Below are 18,426 nucleotides of genomic sequence, written 5' to 3' on the forward strand. Positions count from 1 at the left end.
TTGTCTCCAGCAGTCCCTTGATCCTCTCCCGCCTCTGCGTCATTCATCTGCCTTCACTCCCTCTCACGATGTATTTATCCCGAGTCTCCTCTTTACACGTCTTCCTCTGACCCCTCTGTCAGACTGCATCTACTATGACTACATCTGTGGCTGTCTAATTTTGAAAAGGCCATGTATGCTAATGACTCACTGGCAGTATCCAAACTACAGACATCCAACTTACAAAGAGTAGTATTGTAAGTCACAACTCACAAAGCTGGACACACGAACACTCCGCCCACATATTTCTTTATCTCTCTCCTCCAACGACTAAACAACCACAAAGCGACGACTGCTACACAGCTGTGGCACGAAGTCATTAAAAGCCCTATTTTTAGCTGGAGACTTTGTCTGACAAGAACCGTTTGAATAAGGCTTAAAAACAACACTCGGATGGTGTGACATGTTGCCATTTAAACAGGTAATTTGTGGAAACACAACAGAAAAATCAAAAGAAGAAAAGACATTTTAAATTAAGGCAGACGGCACAGACACACTCCCAAGTTCCACTGTGCAGCGTCCAAGTGTTGTAAGCTGTCAGCAGACTTGGCTTACTTCAAAGTGAGACTAATCACTAGGATGGGTCTGTACAGGAGTAATTAGGAAACCCCCAGGGCCTGCTAACAGCTGTTTTTTTTTTTTACAGAGAAAATAATATGCAAAAAAAGAAAGAAAGAAGCAAAAGGAGTAAAACAAATAGCAATAAACAGGTTAAAATAAACTAGTGACAAAAAACAAGCAGGTGGAGATATTAAAGAAAAGAGAAAAAGTATCCAGTTAAACAGTTTTTGGGTCAACTGTGTAAGTCGTCACTCAGTGAGACGAGCCAAATGACAGAGTTCCTCTCGAAACCTGCCTGAAGCGCCGGCTTCAAATATTCACTTAGAAAGACAACAATTTGCTCTGAGGTAAGATCACAAGAACACTTTAAATTTAGGTCTAGAAAATAAAAGCCACTTTGAGTAAACGGCTCTCCTTCTCATTTAAAAAGAGAAGAACGCCAATTTGTCTTCTTTTAAAACCACTGAAGCCCAAGAAGTAAAGCATGCGGAGAGATTTAGGCTAACATCGTGCAGCATATGGATTTTGAATTTTCTTCTTCTCTGGTCGTATAGCCAAGCAAACACAGGATGTTCATCTGGACAGATTGAATTAAGGAAAGAAAATAAGAAAAATTCTTCACTCATTCAGACTTCCTCAATTCCTTTCTCAAATGTTTCTGGCTGAGATCCTGTGCTAATAAGTGGATTTTAGCAGCTGTACCGCATCACTGTTTCCTGCCCAGGTGCTGGCAGGCGCTCTGTGGAGCTGGCCAGATAGATAGCAGCACTCTTTCATCCATGCAACAGTGTTCCCCACTCATGTCAGTGAAGCGTTAGGAACACGACTATAAGAGCTGTCCGGAGCTGGAAAACTCTACTTCAGTGTTGCCTGAGAGTCAACCATAAATAATTTTCACACATCTCATAAAGCGAAAGAGTGAAATATGGGGAGCAGGGGAGGGAAGGGAGGCAGGGGCACTTAAGAGACATATATTTTAGAAAAGTGGTTGTGTTCGCTGAGAATTGCAGGTGCAGGTACAAAGCCACACAGACCATCAGCAGGTTAAAACCTAAGAACACACAAAGACATAAACACACGCTCCTCACCTTGTACAGTGAGGTAGAGCCGCTCTGCAGTCACCCCTCCCTCATTTACAGCGTGACACTCGTACCAGCCAGAATGATCCGGGGTTACGGCGGACACCTGCAGCGAAAGGTTGGCGAGGACGTTCACGCGTGGGTCCAGACGGGCGTCTTGGCCTCCTCTCAGCCAGGTGAGGTTGAAGCTGACGGTGCTAACGACGTGGCAGGTGAGGACGGCCCGGGAGCCCGGGGAGGCAGTTACGTTACCCTGGACTGTGACGGCTGGAGGGGGCTCTGTGTGAGTGTGAGAGCAGGATGAACGAAGGTTGTTGGCAGCAATCGAAAAAACGTGACATCATAGAATAAACAGCAGTTCAGAGAAAAGTGGTTACTTTCTTTGTGACACTTACGTAAGTAGCGACAAAAAGAATCCAATCATGGAAACTGCCCTGACTTTTTTGGAGTCAAGTTTTTTAACCTAAATTTTCTGCACGTGCACAAACTATGAGTTATTGGTCGACTGGTCAGAAGCTGTGAAACACACAAATGTTTGCAAACAACCAAACAACCAAAAGAGATATGAGTTACAGATCAGACAGATAGACCAAAACTACAGAAATTCATATATTTCTAACAGTCAAATAATACAGGATGTATTGTTTTTAGCCTCTGGAAATGTATTCCTTGATGTCCTCACACGCCTGAGCAATAATTTATTGTTTGCCTGTTTACAACATTTGCTCAGTCTGATTTTCTTCTGAAATAGATGTGCAAAGGTTTTTTGTTATCTTTTGAAGCACTCGCACATCAAATGATGTCCAACGTTTGTCAGATCTTATATCCACCAAACTTGCCTGTTGTCCGTGTCATCAATCATTTTCTCAGTGTGGAACCACAGCTAAGTAGAGAAAAGGGTAATAAAATGAAAAGTAGAAAAGAAATGGAAGATGTGGCGGTGGAAGCTTTGGCTCTGATAAAGGGAGGATGCTGGGGATTTCAGAATAGCTCTCTGGGATTAGGATGACATAAGTTTGGCAGCAGGGGCGGTATTATGTGTTTGCATGTGTATAAAAAACAGGGCCCTGTCATCCTGTTCAGAGTATAGCTGGCTCACTAACAAAGGTTGGACTTGTGGCTGAGAGGGGATTTATTTCATGAAATTTTAGGGACATCATAAAAGGCAACAGTTAGCCGCACTGAGCTAGCTCAGCAACTTTGAACTGTAAATACAGCAGGTCAGTCAGCACAATGAGTTACGCTCATATATTACACAGGACCCTGTCTGGCTTCTTCTTTTGCTCTTCTGTTTCACAAAGCGTCTTTCAACCTTCTCCACCCAGCTTGGCAATAATCATGCAGATGAAGCTCTGTGAATTCCACAGAGACGAAAGTTTCTTGGAAAGAAAAAACTGGACAAAAAAGATGGAATGAATTCAGACTCATGTGTGTTTGTTTCTGGTATCTTACGACAGGACAGGTTGTGTCTGAAAAATAAAAACTCTGCAGAGAATTTTGGAAACATAATTTTTATTTTGCCCGGTGGTGAGACTAAACATATAAATCACTGTATGATCCCTTCTGGTTCTGTCCTTGCTCAGGGCTTAGAGTGATAAATTTATCATCCAAAAAATGATTTACGTGATCTTTTTTCTCGTTGTGGAGAACAGTCAGTTTCTGTGGCTCAGCTGCTTTATCAAAACTGTGCATCCAAGTCAGTGACCATCAACCAAACCATCAGTGGGATGTTTTTTTTCCTTGAACATCCTGCAGCTTAATTGCAGCTTTATGTTTTCTCATCTTACACTGTAGCCACAGCTCATTTCTTTACAAATGACTCACAAAAACCATACCATAGGCTCCATTACAAACCTGCACTGAGGCATGGATTACAGCATCATGTTTTACGCTCCATTAAGTTACATTAATCTTGCCATCGTGCAGTGTCTCTGCATGGGCTCGACTGCAGGAGAAACTATAAACTTTAGCCCACGTTGACTGCGACATAGATTCCAGCCATAGGTCCACAGCTTTTGTGTGTGTGTGCATGTGTGCATTCATATCTTTGTGGGGACCAAAATCCCAGTCCTAATCAGTTTGAAGGCATTTTTGAGACTAAAAATGTGGCTCTGTTAGGGTTACAATTAGGTTATGGTTAGGTTTAGGGTAAGGGTTAGGGTTAGGGCATGGGGCTAGGGAAAGCATTATGTCAATTAGATGTCCCCACAAGATATGAATACCCAACATGTGTGTGTGTGTAAACCTGCTAAGCATGACATATACCTGCTGCTCCATTTCACTCAGTAATAACGTGTTGTTTTCTAAACATTGCCCTGCCAGCAGATCGATCAGACTTCATTTACATCTGTTGACAGTCTAATGCTCCCCAGCCTGTAAGCGTTCCTGGCCAGCAGCCATGGCTCATTTAATGTAGTGATGGAGGGTAGCTCACTAATAATTACAATAACACAGCAACACAAATTCTGAGAATTACTTTAACTTAGTTTATCATTTTGTTGTATTGTCATGCATCTCCCACACTGCTAGAGGTAGTTTATACTTGCATTAGACAACAACTAGCTTACAGGCAATAAAAGCTGGCCCGGATTAACCATCTCTCGCTTCCACCTTGGTTCGACTCTCTTTTGTGTTTGTGTTGTGAATTCTCTATTGTTTAAACAAAAATCTTCTAGGTTCTCATTATTTGTCACACATCTAAAGCAAATTTGTGAAAATTGGAGGCTTGTCCGTGATTTGTGCCTGAGATCTCTGACGGCGAGCCCAAAAGATCCCGGACGAGCCCCCATTTATGTTACTTCCATAATTTGTAATCCATAACATGAACTAGAGACTCAGATCATAGTTTTTAAAAACAAAAGTCTTATTTAAACGACTAGAAAACGTTAAATGTTTTGGAACTGGTGTTTCATGATTTTTGTGCAATAAACTTTTGTTTACCTGATACATCCAGAAAGGTCCGAGCTCGCCCTGTTCCAGCGCTGCTGATGGCAATGCACTCGTAGTAACCCTCGTCCTTTAGAGTTACCTCGGCTATTTCCCATAATGCACTGTCAGACTCACTAGAATGACAGAGTCACAGGAAATTTGTGAAAAAGTGTTAACGACCAGCAGATTTACTTTATTTTTTGCTTTTTAAGAATCCTTTTGGTACTTTACCAACTCATCTCTGTAAAATTTAACTGAATTTAATCTCGAGATGGAAACAAAATATAATAGTTTTACATCCTCCAGCATGTCCATTATAATACATCTGTTGAGGACATTATACCTTTTCTTACAAAGCCTGAAAATGTAGTAACAATTAAAGACATTAACCATAACCAACAAGCCACACATAGCCAAAATGATCCATAAAAACACCCTGAAGGTGTTTAGGTCTTTAACGCTTGCCCCAATAAAGATGACTTTTCAGAGCTCACCTGTCCCTTAATGACCAGTTTTGAGATCTGAGTAAGCATATGGTCTGGCAAACATTCGAATAGATTTAGGGTTTTTTCATAGGTTGCAGAAAAGAGCATGACTCCAAATATAAACGACAACAGATTGAAAAATCAGTCTTCTTTGGATCACAGTGGTCCTAAGCAGAATGTGTTAATCTTAACACTTAATAGATGATATTAAATTATTTTGACAGCTGCTTCTCACCTGAAAAGTTGGTCCACCCCAAGTCTTCCTCCATCCCTGCTGAAGCGCAGTGTGAAAGGGATGAAACTCTCTACCTGGCATTTGATTATCCCTCTCTGGAGGTAGTAACCATGAGTTTTGGCTGGCATCAGCACCTTAGGAGCATCTAACGGGAAGATAAAGAAGCAAATGAAGTCAGGAAAATTAATAAGCAAATTGGTAGGAAACCTTTTATATATCCATCTAAATATGATTAATAATATGCATCACTGACCAGGTACAATATTGGAGAAGGAAACACTCGAGACTCTCTGGAACAAGAAACCGTCGCGGTCATATCCTGTCACTCGCAGGAAGAAGGCCTCGTTGGGTGGTATGAACTCTGTGATGTTCCAGAGGTTGTACGGTTGACGGTCCGGGTAGTACCGGATTGGCAAAGTTTTGATCACTGTGCCAAAGATAGACAGGAGCTCCAGCCTGTCAGGTCGAGCAGGAGGAGAGAGTCCAGTGGTGTTCAGAAGGATATGGGTGGGAATACCTGGAAAATCAATATGTGTTGTGTCCTCATGTGGAATATTCTGACATCTCAAAAGATGAAAGCAAAAAACCAGCAAGTACAAAACAAAAAAACAGCGCATCCTGTTGTTTCCAAAGTTTTAAAATGTTTCCTTTACCGACCTTGAACTGGCCTACTGGATGTCTTTTTAAAGTCCATGGTGGCTTTCCTGGAAAACCCAGCTCGGAAGTCGATGGTACTGAGACCTGAGATACGGACTGAGTGCCTTCCTTCACTTGCGGTCTGTGTTAAAAAAAGGTAGAAGTGTTTTAGGTCCATTTGTTTACCAGATACTGTCTTTGAGGTACCAAGAATTCTTAATGGATAAACCTTTATTCTTAAATTTCAGATGTTCGATCCAAGTTGATCCTTAATGGCGATATGATTTATAGCAGCGGCCCCGGGCCACGGATCGGTACCAGTCCGTGAGCTGTTTGGTACTGGGCCGCGAGAGTTGAAGCTCGGGTGTGAAATTTATGGTTAACAGGGATTTTATCGTTTTTATCTTTAACTCGGTTTGCCCTGGGTCTTTTCCTGTGTGTTATGAATAAATTTGGTACTGGTTTTATTTTGTTGTATTTATCCGTGACGCCTTAAAGGCAGGTCCGTAAAAATATTATTGGACATAAACTGGTCTGTGGCGCGAAAAAGGTTGGGGAGCGCTGATTTATAGGGAATCACCAAAAGGCTGTTATAGTTAACTAAAACGAAACTAAAACATTTTAGGCTTTTGAAAAATATAAAACGACTAAAACTAATTATTGAATTTGGAAAACCTGATCAGCTGATCAGAACTCATGAAACTATAATAGCTCAGATTCAAACAAATGAAGAGGGCGTGGGTCATCAAAGGCGGCGCTGAGTGGTGTAAATGACAGACACAGCTTTGGGAAGAGTCTTTTGTATGCCAACAATCCCCCACATGTACAGACACGCCACTGACAAAGCCACTGCTAACAGCCTAATATCTTACATCTCAATCGGGAGATGACCTATTTGGTCTAAGAATCACTTTAAACACAACGACTATAATCAGAGAGCAGGTAATTGCTCATGTGGTCCTCATCATGTGGAGGTGATTTGAAGCTTTGGAAAATAGAGACAGAGTAATTACAATGAAGTATATGTTGGTGAGAGGTGGAAACCCCTCACCTAAGGTGAAACACGCCGGTGGTGTCACAGACACTGAGTCACAGGGCAAAACAAGGCACGCAAACCTAAACTGTCATTTGCAATTGCCTGAAATCAAAGAGAGTTTGTGAATTTGCTGCATTTATTAATGACTACGTTCTATCTGACGTACAGTAAAGAGAAAACTACCAAATAGGATAGTGCAGAGCCTGCAGGCAAAGATGAGCACAATTATGAAACTATAGGTGAAATTGCTCAGATAATGAGGGGATTTGGTTCAGCCTCAAAGGCTAATGCCTGCATTAAACCCACCCTACTGGCTGCCACAGCATTACACTCGGTCTTTAGTTGGTTGTAACTGAGGGGATAATTAGGAGAGAGGTTCTTCAAAGGTCACTCCTTTAGAAAAGGCAAAGAACAGTGAGTGCAATTAAAACCACTCCCATTTCCCAATTTCACGCCCACCCATACAGACTGACCTGTCCAGGCCTGAATACACCAGCTCTCAGCTGAATCAGATCTGTGCTGAGACATTTATTTGCTTTCTGGAGAATCACTGATTGGATTCGTACGCAGAGCTGTAATAGTTTTTTTTATTGGTTACGACTTTAATTCATTGAAAAACTAAAGCAAATGTGCAGAGACTGAAGAAGTCGTTGGGTGAGTGACATTAAAAACAACGTTCACATGAACAGAACCAACTCTCTGGGATTTCCTTACCTTAAGCGTGCATCTATACAAAAAACAGTATAATTTGAGCGAATGCCTTTGTTGCATCCTATAATTTCTTAGTAGCTGCATCTGGTTATAATGTCAGTTTATTTTCTTTGTGCGAGTCCTGTGATATACTGCAAGCAAATGAGTCAGAATGACTTTAATGAAACACCAATTTAGGAAAAAAGTGCCTGGGGAGGCTTTGAGCTATTTTACACGCTTTTCAAATTAAAACTTTATCATTCCTATCATGGGTTACAAAATTCTGTAAACACACTCTTCAAAGTAAGCATATGGAAAGTCTGCACTGTAATTCATATCCCTAGATCCCTTTTTTGTGCAGTAGATATGTGGTGCTGACAGACAGCTGTACCACAGAGCTCTAATGCTGGAGCTCCTTACTGCTGGTGATGGCTTTAGATATATATAAATTAAAGCATTTTAGCTTAGGGTTAGCCACTTGTGAATGACAGCGACCTCACAGTTTGATTACCTTATGTGCGTACAGAGGTGGCGAAGTTTGCTTTTAATGCAAACTGAATTTTTTTACAGTATGTGTACATGAACTTACCTTACAGTGAAATAATTAAATTCAATTAAACAAAAGTGAGATTAATGTTGCAAGAATTATGTGAAGAAGCAGGTGCTGATAATTGGGTGAACCTGGCTTCAACACATCACTACTTTATCCAATTAAAGTCAGATTAAAATGGATCAAATTCCTTTTCACACAAAAATCTGTGGTCTGGGTGTTACACTGGGATGTCATGGGCCATTAGTGTTACAGAAACCCAGCATGGTAGAATAGCTAAATCCCCCTCAAGTATTTATTCACATTTCTTTGGGTGCCCTGGGAAATACAGCTACAGATGACAAGGAGATATGTACGTCTAAAAGCCTGTTAGAGTGATGTGGGGAACTGAGTCTGGAAAAGCCACTTTCCGAAAGGAAAAACAAGATGTTTTGGGAGTTTAAGCTGAGCAGCGGATCCCTGAGTCTCTGAGGGAGAGAATTAGAGGACTAAATGTGTTGGGGAGGGGAGAAGGACGGAAAGAGGAAGGAATATTCAGTAAGTGACAGAAAGGGAGTGAATGATGGAGTCGGGAAGGGGGCAGCAGCAGAGGCGACTGGATGACATGATTAAGACAGAAAGTTGCTGTCTCTCTTTTTTTGGTGTCTGTTTATATCCATCAGCACTTCTATAAACACAGATCACATTGGATGAGTTAAGTCAGCACAGAACTCAAAGCTTCCTGAGAGCTTTTTAAGCAGATATAAAACAGAACACATATTTCAATCTCAGAGTTTCACCTACCAGTACCCCCAGTAGAGAAAAACAAATATAAGCAACATATTAAAACCTGGAAAGGTTCACGAGAGGTAATTCTGTGTATCAGGGAGTGTTTCCTCTGTCACACAGGAGGAATAAGGAAACGATCTGAAAAGAGACAGACCCCAGCAGTGGCTTAACCTGTGGGTTAGCAGCAGATACAGCTGGAAAGGACTCATTTTAATTTCTATTTTGCCTAAAAAACAAAAGAAAGAACTACAAAATAGAAGCATCGTATATACTGTGGAATATCATGTAATATAAAAGCCAGAGAGAGTAATATCGCACCAACATGTAGAAAAAGCTACAGCAATACAAATGTTTCACCCATTAATGCTCTCTCATCGCTCATATGCACCTCCCAGAGTTTGATGCACACTTTTTTATTAGAGGAAGCGCTGAGTCGACATTTTTTCCACACACGCAACAAAAATCTAACTCTATGCAGAGATGAGTGCACCACCGGGGGCCTCAGAGGCAACACTGACACAACGCCGACAAATCACTCAGGTTAACAAAATCCAAAACATCTGGCTTTGACAGCAGCAGTGACAACGTGTGACAGCTGGGTGCCAAGATTTGACAGGAGCAGAGCTTTGAATGTTAAACATTGTCTCGATCCTCAGTGTTGCTTTAAAATCCATCTCAGGGCTCACGTGTGTTTTTCTGATCATGCTTTGATTCACTGGGAATCCGAGATGCCTTCACCAGACAGCGTGCATGTCAAATTGATTACATATCATTGTATCTCAGCATGCTGATATATTACTGCAGTAATTCAAGTTTTGAACCTTCTTCAAGGCCACGGCTCCCTCCTGGGGTCTACGTTGTTACCTCGTTTCAAGGCTACACCACTCAACTATTTGCAGTAAGCGGTCTTAAAAGCAGTCCAGCGATGGTAGTTGTTAGCAGGCTGTTATTTTACACACATTTTCTGCTAAAGAATGAATTGTTTACCTTGATAGACCACATCCCAGGCTGTGGATCCTTGATGTTGACAACTTTGGCAGAGTTGGGAATGTGCAAAAGCTCAGTGAGGCCATCACTCTTCCCCACAAGCTTCCCTGGAGGAACATAGACATGGACCGTGAGATAATTATTTACCTTTTCTACAGCTTTGAATTATACAACCTAATTCTTAACTCTTGCTGCTGGATGGATGCACTTCTTATAAATCATCCAAGATGTCTTTGATACATTAGCCAAGATACTGTAATTAAAACATGTGCGCAATGTATGCATCCCAGATGTTGCTGCAGTCTTTACTATGGCAGACAGAAAAGAAGACGCTTTCGAACACTGTAGTTAAGTTACTATATTATATGTTCCTACGTGTTAGTATCGTCTAGTTGCTGTTTTAGATAATTAGTCCTTTTTTTAAATTGTTGTTTTCAATTTAGGATTTCTGTTTTGGTCTATGTATTACTCTAGCATCATGTGACTGGTTTCTATATTTACTCTATTCTAGCTTTTAGTCCTGGTTTATTACTACCAGTAGGTGTAGTAGTAGTCTTCCCAGATCTCAGTGGGACCTGAAACTTTTGCCACTGAAACTGTTACGTCCAGATGAACAGAGATTTTTGAGATTCCCTTACCTGGATGATTGAGCATGCATTAAGGCGTAAGTTTATGCTTTGGTCCCTCAGTTAGTATTCATATTTGCAGTATTCTCTTTTGATTATCCCTTCATGTCTTCTCAGATAATCAGCGACTACATCCTGTCAGGGTTGGTTTGCTCTTTAACTGTCTGACGGCTGAGAAAAGCATTGTGGCGTTGTCGGCAGGATTCGAACCTGCGCGGGGAGACCCCAATGGATTTCTAGTCCATCGCCTTAACCACTCGGCCACGACAACTCTTGTGAAATCTGAGCTGACGCTCGTCTGTTCTGCTGACTCTGCTATCTGCACCGTGTGTGCGCGTCACATGGGACACCAACACCTGTCACTTCACTGTAGCTTCTCTCTGGCTTCTGGCAAAGCTAGAAAGCAGAGTGTGTATTTTACATACTGCACATAGAGAAATCTCCTCTAAATTCCAGAGAAACTAAAAAAAGAAACAAAGCTGATTTTGGAGGCTCTGTCACGGTTTCATTTCAAACTGTGGTTTTGGGATCTTGTCAAAATTGACACAATTATGAACATGGACAGGGATAACTGATAAGAATTTAGCGACTCCGATTTTCTTATTGATATCACAACCATCCCTAACCGGCAGTAAAGAAATTAGATTCATGCGACTTAAATGCATGCTGTGGGTCAAATGTTTGTGCATGTTTGTTGTGGTATTTCCCCTCTTTGCTGTTTTCACGGTTGGAGTCGTTAATTTTGATCCACCGTGCAATATCATCTGGAAAGCTTCTGACTGCCTTCATTTTTCTGCATGACAGTGATCCCAAACACACTACCAGAGCAGTTAAAGCATCCCCGGATAGAGAGAAAAACACACACACACACTATGGAAAACTAACAGTCATGGACTGGTCTCCCCAGAACCCAGATCTCAACATACTGGAGCCGTGTGGGATCAGACAGGCAAAGGAAGAGAGGCAGTCGACATCCAAAGAAGAACTCTGAATGTGCTTTAAGAAGCCTAAACTATTCCTGAAGACTACTGAAAGAAACAGGAGCGCTTGCCTAAGAGAGTTCAGCCAGTGTTGAAGAACAAGTGGACATAGAAAATATCTGTTTTCGAGTTCATCAGAGTTGTACAAACTCTAGTTTTGCTTTCTATATTGTATTTGCATACATGGCTGCACATGTTACAACAGCTCTGCACTTATTTCACTTGCTCTTATATAAGAAACGAGCAATGACTCAGTACTTTTGCACAATATTGAATGCTGCACAAATGTAGCTATTATTCATTATTCATCATTTTAAATGAATGAATACATAATTTATACACATTTTAGTGAATTCTATAAACAATGCAAAAAATACATCAAAAACGAAGCTTTTTAGGAAACATGTTGACATGTGGTTTACATTCATCATACCCTGGGGGTTCTTGATCTCAATGTCAGGTGCCGGGCCACTGAGTGCCACGGTGACTTCCTTGAGACTGGGGTCAAAGGGCATCTGCCACGTGTTGCTGACTCCAGTGAAATGATCAGTGGACAACAGGTGGACCTTTGAGGACTGCACTGCCTCCTCCACCCATTTAAGAACCTACAGCGATGGAAAGGAAATGTGAAGAATGCGTAAGTTACACATATATGGTGTATAGTTTTGGGACCCTGAATCTGTATTCAAACACCTGACAAAATATAATGGAGACTTAAGTGATATAGAAAACTAACACACAAACTGCATACAAGGTCAGCTTCCCAACACGTGAACGCTTTGATCTGGAAGTTTCTAACGATGCTCCGTGTCCTGCCTCATTCCTCTGAGTCTCTGTGGAGAACTCAAGCCATACTGTGTGTGACCCACATGTCTCGCTATCCAGGACATGTGATGGAACATGCGCTTGTGAGAGCGTTCATCTCAAAAAGGCCTTAGGAAAATGATGACTGCATGGGGAAGCATTATCTGATTGAAATTTAGTCTTGTTGCCTCATTTTTACCTCTCCAGTGAGCATGTTGTCATTTCTTTTTGCACCACAGCAGGTGAAACTGATTTACAATGGTTTATGTTTCCTAACTGGGCGGATTGAGATGCCTGAAGTTTAACTGACTTTGCTCTATGACGATGATCGAATGTTTTCACTCCTCCCAGCCGGGGCGGAGTCTGGCTCTGGTCCTCGCCTGTCCTCGATCACTGATAATTACTCACCTGCCATCCATCGCCGACGATTACTCCTGCTCTACTTAAGGCCTCAGTGGAGTCTGATTCTTCGCTGGATTGTTGCGCTAACCTCCGTCAGTATAACCCAGCTTGCCTAGTGATTTCCTAGCGCTTCTTTCTAACATCAGCTTCTCTCCCTGTGTACAGAATTCCCTGGACCCTTGCCTGTTTCCCTTCCTCGTGGATCCCGAGTGGATGACAGTGAGTGAGCTTGAACAAGACTGGATTGTGGGTTGTTGTGAGTCACTGGCTGTGTGAAGAGGAGCTTGGATCTTACCTGGACCTTTCCCTGCCTGCCCCGGGCCCGCTGTTTCCCTCCCAGCACTGTATATATGTATATATTTCACCTGGTGTCATCGTTGTAAATAAACCATCTTTTGACTTTTACCCAGCGTGAGTCCTGCGACTGAGTCCTGCCCTCAAAACCGTGACAGCTAGTTACAAACCACTTTACTCGTTCCTTCCTCTGCACACCTCCAGACCAGAATGCATTTGATGTTGACAAAAAATGCTGCTCACAAGCCAAGAAAGAAAAATGAAGCATTTCTGAATTTTAATATGAAACTGCTTAAAATCTATACGTCTCAGTTCCCTAGCAGGGGATCTTATCTTACAGTAGTAAAACAGCAATACCATTTAAAGCTCAGGCTTCGAGTCGTTTCTACATCCAAGACTGATGATTTACATTTCTTGGAAAAGTTAAAAAGAGCTACGATACACATCAATCAACTAAATGTTTCCTGCACACTTGATCTGGAGACCAGACTCGAGCGTGGGCATAGCGAAATAGGCTGTAAAACCTTCTGCTGCCATTTTATTTACAGTACACAGCTTAGGAACAAACCCTGTGATGAGTTTAAATGATTCGATCGCTACGACCAAATTACCTCTTGAAACCACAAATGGTTTGAAACCTGAATGCTTGTACGTGCTAAAAAGTTTCCTCTCACCTCATTGACCTGTTTCTTATCTAGATGGAAGACCTGCCCAGAGCTTGTAGAGGCAATCTCCTCGTATACTTTGTAACCAATGTGAGTCCTGTCGTCACAGTCTCCGGTCAAAACAAACACCACCTACAGACAAGGTAAGAAAAACATGGTCACTTTGAATCTGAGCTCGTTGATATTACTGAGTGTAGAAAGAAAAAGAAAATCCAAACCTGTGACTGTTTCTGCTGAATGAGCTGCAGGACCTCGTGGGTGAGCTTATAATCTTTAGAGCGCGCGTCAGTGAAGACATAGATATACGATCCGGGCAAGGAGATCTCCAAGGCAATCTTAATGGCACCGATGCTCATCTCCGGACAGTCTCCTCCTCCCTGAGAGAAAAAAGGCAGCCATCAAAAACTAGTTTATGAGTTTAAGTATCCTAAGTGTGAGTGAGTGAACCACCAACAGAGCTTTAAATGTGTTTAAATGAGATTTATGGCAAAACGTTTGCTTGATTTGGACTCTATATGCAGTGAAACTGGCCACTAGCCACACTGTGTGGAATATATGTTTTGAAAAAAATCCAAAGCACTGATAAAATCTAGTGACTCTAGCTCTACAATCTAGAATATAGTGAAAGACACATCAAATAGAAAATATGCAGGGGAATGTATGAATGCTCATTCTGTCCTTTCCACTCTTCTCTCTGGCTTGTCGGTGGGGTCAAACATAAATATTCTCTGCTGCATTCCTGTCTGTCTGTCTGTCTGTCTCCAGGGTTCAGTACCAAGCTAGGATGCATAACCCCCAAGAGTAACATCTGGAACAGAGTGAGCCACAGTGGGGGGATTTGGGTGGTAGGTAAAGAGACAGGACTCCTCTTACTCCTCTGAACTCCACCATCTCCCCTCTGGACAATGTTGCACTCCCACATTCCCCCACTGTCCCAAACACTAAGGCTAAGCCAACCCCCAACGCACGTCGGTTCTTGAAGTGTGGCCTGACTTTTTCTCCCTTCTGAAACACAACTGCCTTCGTGACAGACATTTTTCAATTTTAAGAAAAATATCAATTCCAAAGAGTATATTTTCCACGCTCTTTGGCCAAAGCCTCTTCAGGAGTTGTGCAGGTGAAGAGGTGAGGGGAAGAAAAACAGACTCAGGAATGAAACAGCAAGAGAGAGGAAACTGGATCCCTTCCATGCTATGCGCTCGCACACCAGATTAACAATAGGACATGCCAAGGATGCACAGACACTCGCCAAAGTCTTTCTTCAAAGGGCCTCTGAATGGTACTCATCTTCCCTTTTGTACCAAACTAATTACAGAAATATGCAGAGCTTGCAGTAATGCTTTAGTTGTCCATCCATTGTATGTTTTTGTTTATGCATTTCTTTGTAATGACAGGGGAGGTAAAAATGGGGTGAAGTTTCGGGGCTTTTGTGCATCAAAGTCAGCAAACGATCATTTAATTTAATAGGTGCATGGCCCCAGTTACATGAAGGATAGGCATCCGCTTAAGATGAAAACACTAATTGAAGCTCTTTCATCATCCGATGTTGTATGAATGATAAAATTTCTTAATAAGCTCAGCAAGTTGTTCTACCAGCAGATCAGACATGAGCAAAGCCTGCTGCCTTTATTAAAGCCAGATGACCCGAGCATCCAGGCTTCAGCCTCGGTTTCCTTAGACTGATAGATGTGAACTCTGAACCCACCTGAACGTACAGCTCTCTCAGCTCATACTGGAACTTCTTTGGGTCTGTTGTGATTGTAACGGGTCCAATCTCTGCAAACACAAAAGAAGCTGTGTGATTAATAGGGCCACAGGCTCAAGTTTGATGATTAACTGAAAGCATTTTTATTTCGTAAACTCTGCTCTGGGACCAAATGTTAGCTTTGGCAAGAGCTTGCGGATGTCCAGATAAAAATGTCACAATTTAAAACGCAGTGAGGAAATAAAAGCTATTTAACTAACAGAGGAAGAGAAAGAAGGAAATGTGAAGAAGATACAGATCGATAATAGAAAAGGTAAATGAAGATCGAACGAACAGTGTTTCAAAACACAGATCAGATTCATACAAAGGTTTTTAAAAACTGAAGAAATTCTAATACAGACAGTATGTAATCAAAACAGTTGAAACAGTATTGTTACAATTTCACAGGATTTATTCATTCTACCATTTTTGGTTTGCAAGCAAAGAGAAATTATACAAAAAATACTGTGAGTAACCAAGTATTAAAGAAGAGGCTTGCTCATCATATTTGGACTCTATTAACAGTTGTGGTCAGAAGTTTACAAACATCCATCATGGGCGTGACAATTTTTAATGATTTCTTTGAACGATGGGCTGTGAGGTCAGTTTGCATATCAATGATCGAGGAACTGACTTCACAGCCCATCGTTCATTCAGTCGGCTACGTTCAGTTATTTTGCAAATGTATCATTTATAAGGTTGGTGAAAGCTGCAGTCAGCTGAGACTGAAGAAGTCACCTGGATGAGTGATGAAACGTTTCTCCCACGGAAAACGTCCAGATGAACACAATCAACCTTTTGGGATTTACTAACCTGGACGATTGAGCATCGGATCAAGACATTTCTTTGAACTGTTCTTCTTCTAGGAGGAAATGATTGTACAGCATGAATCTTTAATGTCTTTACAAAAGAAAAAGTATGAATTTATTTTGGATTTGCTTTAATCTACACAGGGTCACGTATAAACATACACTAAATTTGGTTAGATTTGGTTAAATGTCCCCTCAACAAGTTTCTCTTCGACCCAATGCTTTAAATAGCCAGCGAGAAGATTCTGGTGCAATTCTGGATGGATATTTGACCTCTCTTCTGGGCAGAATTATTAATTTATTTAAATTGATTAATTTATTTAAATTGATTAATTTCCTGGCTTTTAAACACGGTTGACAAATTTTCAATAATGTTGAGGTCGGGGCTTGGGAAGGGCATCCCAGAAGCTTAATGTTTACCTGCCTTATCAAAACCAAAAGCAGTGTTGATGTGTGTCGGGGATCATTGTCCTGCTGGAACATAAAACTGTGTCCTGTTTTCAACCATCTGACAGCCTAAGAACACAATGCTGCCACCACCATGCTTGGCAGGAGTGAAATGTTCTTAGGTTTGAAGTCCTCCAAACATACGTCTTGTCATTGTGTCCAAACAGCTCAGATAGTCTTCTCTGACCATAAAGCAAGCTTTCAAACTTGAAAGTGGAACAGGGGCTTCTTCCTGGAGACGTTAAAATCACTGTGGACAATGACACTGGTGTTCCAGCAGTTTCTAGTTCATGGCAAGCTTGAGCCTTCTCCTGAACATCTCCACATGTCTTGCTTCACAGAGTTTTACATTCCCAAAGTGTTATGTCTCCAGCTGGAGTTGAACCAGCAACCTTTTGCTTGCCGAGTGGAACTGTGCAACACTATTCTACATTTAGCCACAACAAGCAAAACTGTTTTTATTTTCAATTCATCCACAATTATGTTTTATATTAATCATACAGCTTGTCGCGGACCAAAAAGATCATTTTGTGAAACCAACAGGCCAACATTCAAACATTTTCACATTTCAGAAGCTGAACAAGGGAATGTTTGCACACTGGAAAGTTTGAAAAAGTGATCAAAATAGTTAAATTACTATCACCTAACCACTGCTCCTTTCGTTGTACAGGATACAATAAAAGGTTTTCACAATAAACTTCAAATATCTGCAGAAAGAAAAATTTTAGTTTAAAATGACCTGACCAGTTTTCAACAGTTTTCAAGGACAGGTTGTCCAGAAATGGTTTTTCCTGGGAGCTACACAAATGAAGAATAAGAGCCAGATATGCACAAGGACACAAATCTGAAGGGAAGTGTGATCAACTTGAGATCAGATAAGAGTTTTTTTCTTTCAATGGACAAAATCGCAGAAAGTCGGCAAAACTGTCATACAGATTGTCTCACATTTGACTTTCATATGAAAGCATACCCTTCCTGTAAACTGTCATATACAGAGGAGTTTATGATCAACTCAATGACTGCAAGCTGCTTAGTGCTGTGGCAACAGAACAAGCCCCAATCATCACTCTCCATCGTCATGCTTGACATTTGCATGAGGTGTTTGTGCTGATATGCTGTGTCTGATTTTCATCAAATGTGTTGCTGTGGATTATGGCCAAACATCTCCACTTTGGTCTCATCTGTCCAAAAGACATCGTTCCAGGAGTCTTGTGGTTTGTTTTTGCAAACATAAGCTTTTCTTTGTTCAGTGTTGCTTTCTCCTGGCAAATCTTCCAGATGTGCCATACTTGCTCAGTATTTTTCTAATTGTACTTTCATGAACATCAACATTTAAAATGCTAACTGAGGCCTGTAGAGTCTGAGATTTAGCTCCTTGGTTTTTTGCATTGCATGATCTGACATTAGGTAGAATTTGCTGGGACATCCACTTTTGGAAAGACTGTGGCACCGTGTTAACTCCAAAACATGGTTTTACAGAGTCGGTCACAATTGCTGATGATTGGTGCATAAAATGTACCTGGCTGCTATTTACCCTCTGAATTCTTCTGGAAGCAGTTTTTACTAGTTTTTTTAAGTCATTGTTCACACAAGATTTGTCTGTTAAATGACATAAAGAGGCCTGTCTCATAAAAGCTGGAGCTTTACCACATGGTGACAAC

The 18,426-nt window shown here is 41.3% G+C and overlaps 1 protein-coding gene and 1 non-coding gene across 2 annotated transcripts in view; both read right to left on the minus strand.

Moving 5' to 3' along the window:
* hmcn1 (hemicentin 1) overlaps window positions 1-18,426 on the minus strand; it is an 83,619-nt gene that overhangs the window by 45,628 nt on the left and 19,565 nt on the right. Inside the window, 10 exon segments of the mRNA XM_040035235.1 lie at window positions 1,689-1,958; window positions 4,620-4,741; window positions 5,328-5,472; window positions 5,581-5,844; window positions 5,985-6,105; window positions 9,995-10,101; window positions 12,034-12,205; window positions 13,775-13,897; window positions 13,984-14,142; window positions 15,471-15,541. Coding sequence (XP_039891169.1) covers window positions 1,689-1,958; window positions 4,620-4,741; window positions 5,328-5,472; window positions 5,581-5,844; window positions 5,985-6,105; window positions 9,995-10,101; window positions 12,034-12,205; window positions 13,775-13,897; window positions 13,984-14,142; window positions 15,471-15,541 — 1,554 coding nt within the window.
* Window positions 10,810-10,891, minus strand: trnas-aga. The gene has a single exon. It is a non-coding gene; the product is annotated as a tRNA-Ser (tRNA).

The sequence above is a fragment of the Simochromis diagramma genome, unplaced genomic scaffold, assembly GCF_900408965.1.
Source record: "Simochromis diagramma unplaced genomic scaffold, fSimDia1.1 OVJJ01000816.1, whole genome shotgun sequence".
Lineage (NCBI taxonomy): Eukaryota > Metazoa > Chordata > Actinopteri > Cichliformes > Cichlidae > Simochromis > Simochromis diagramma.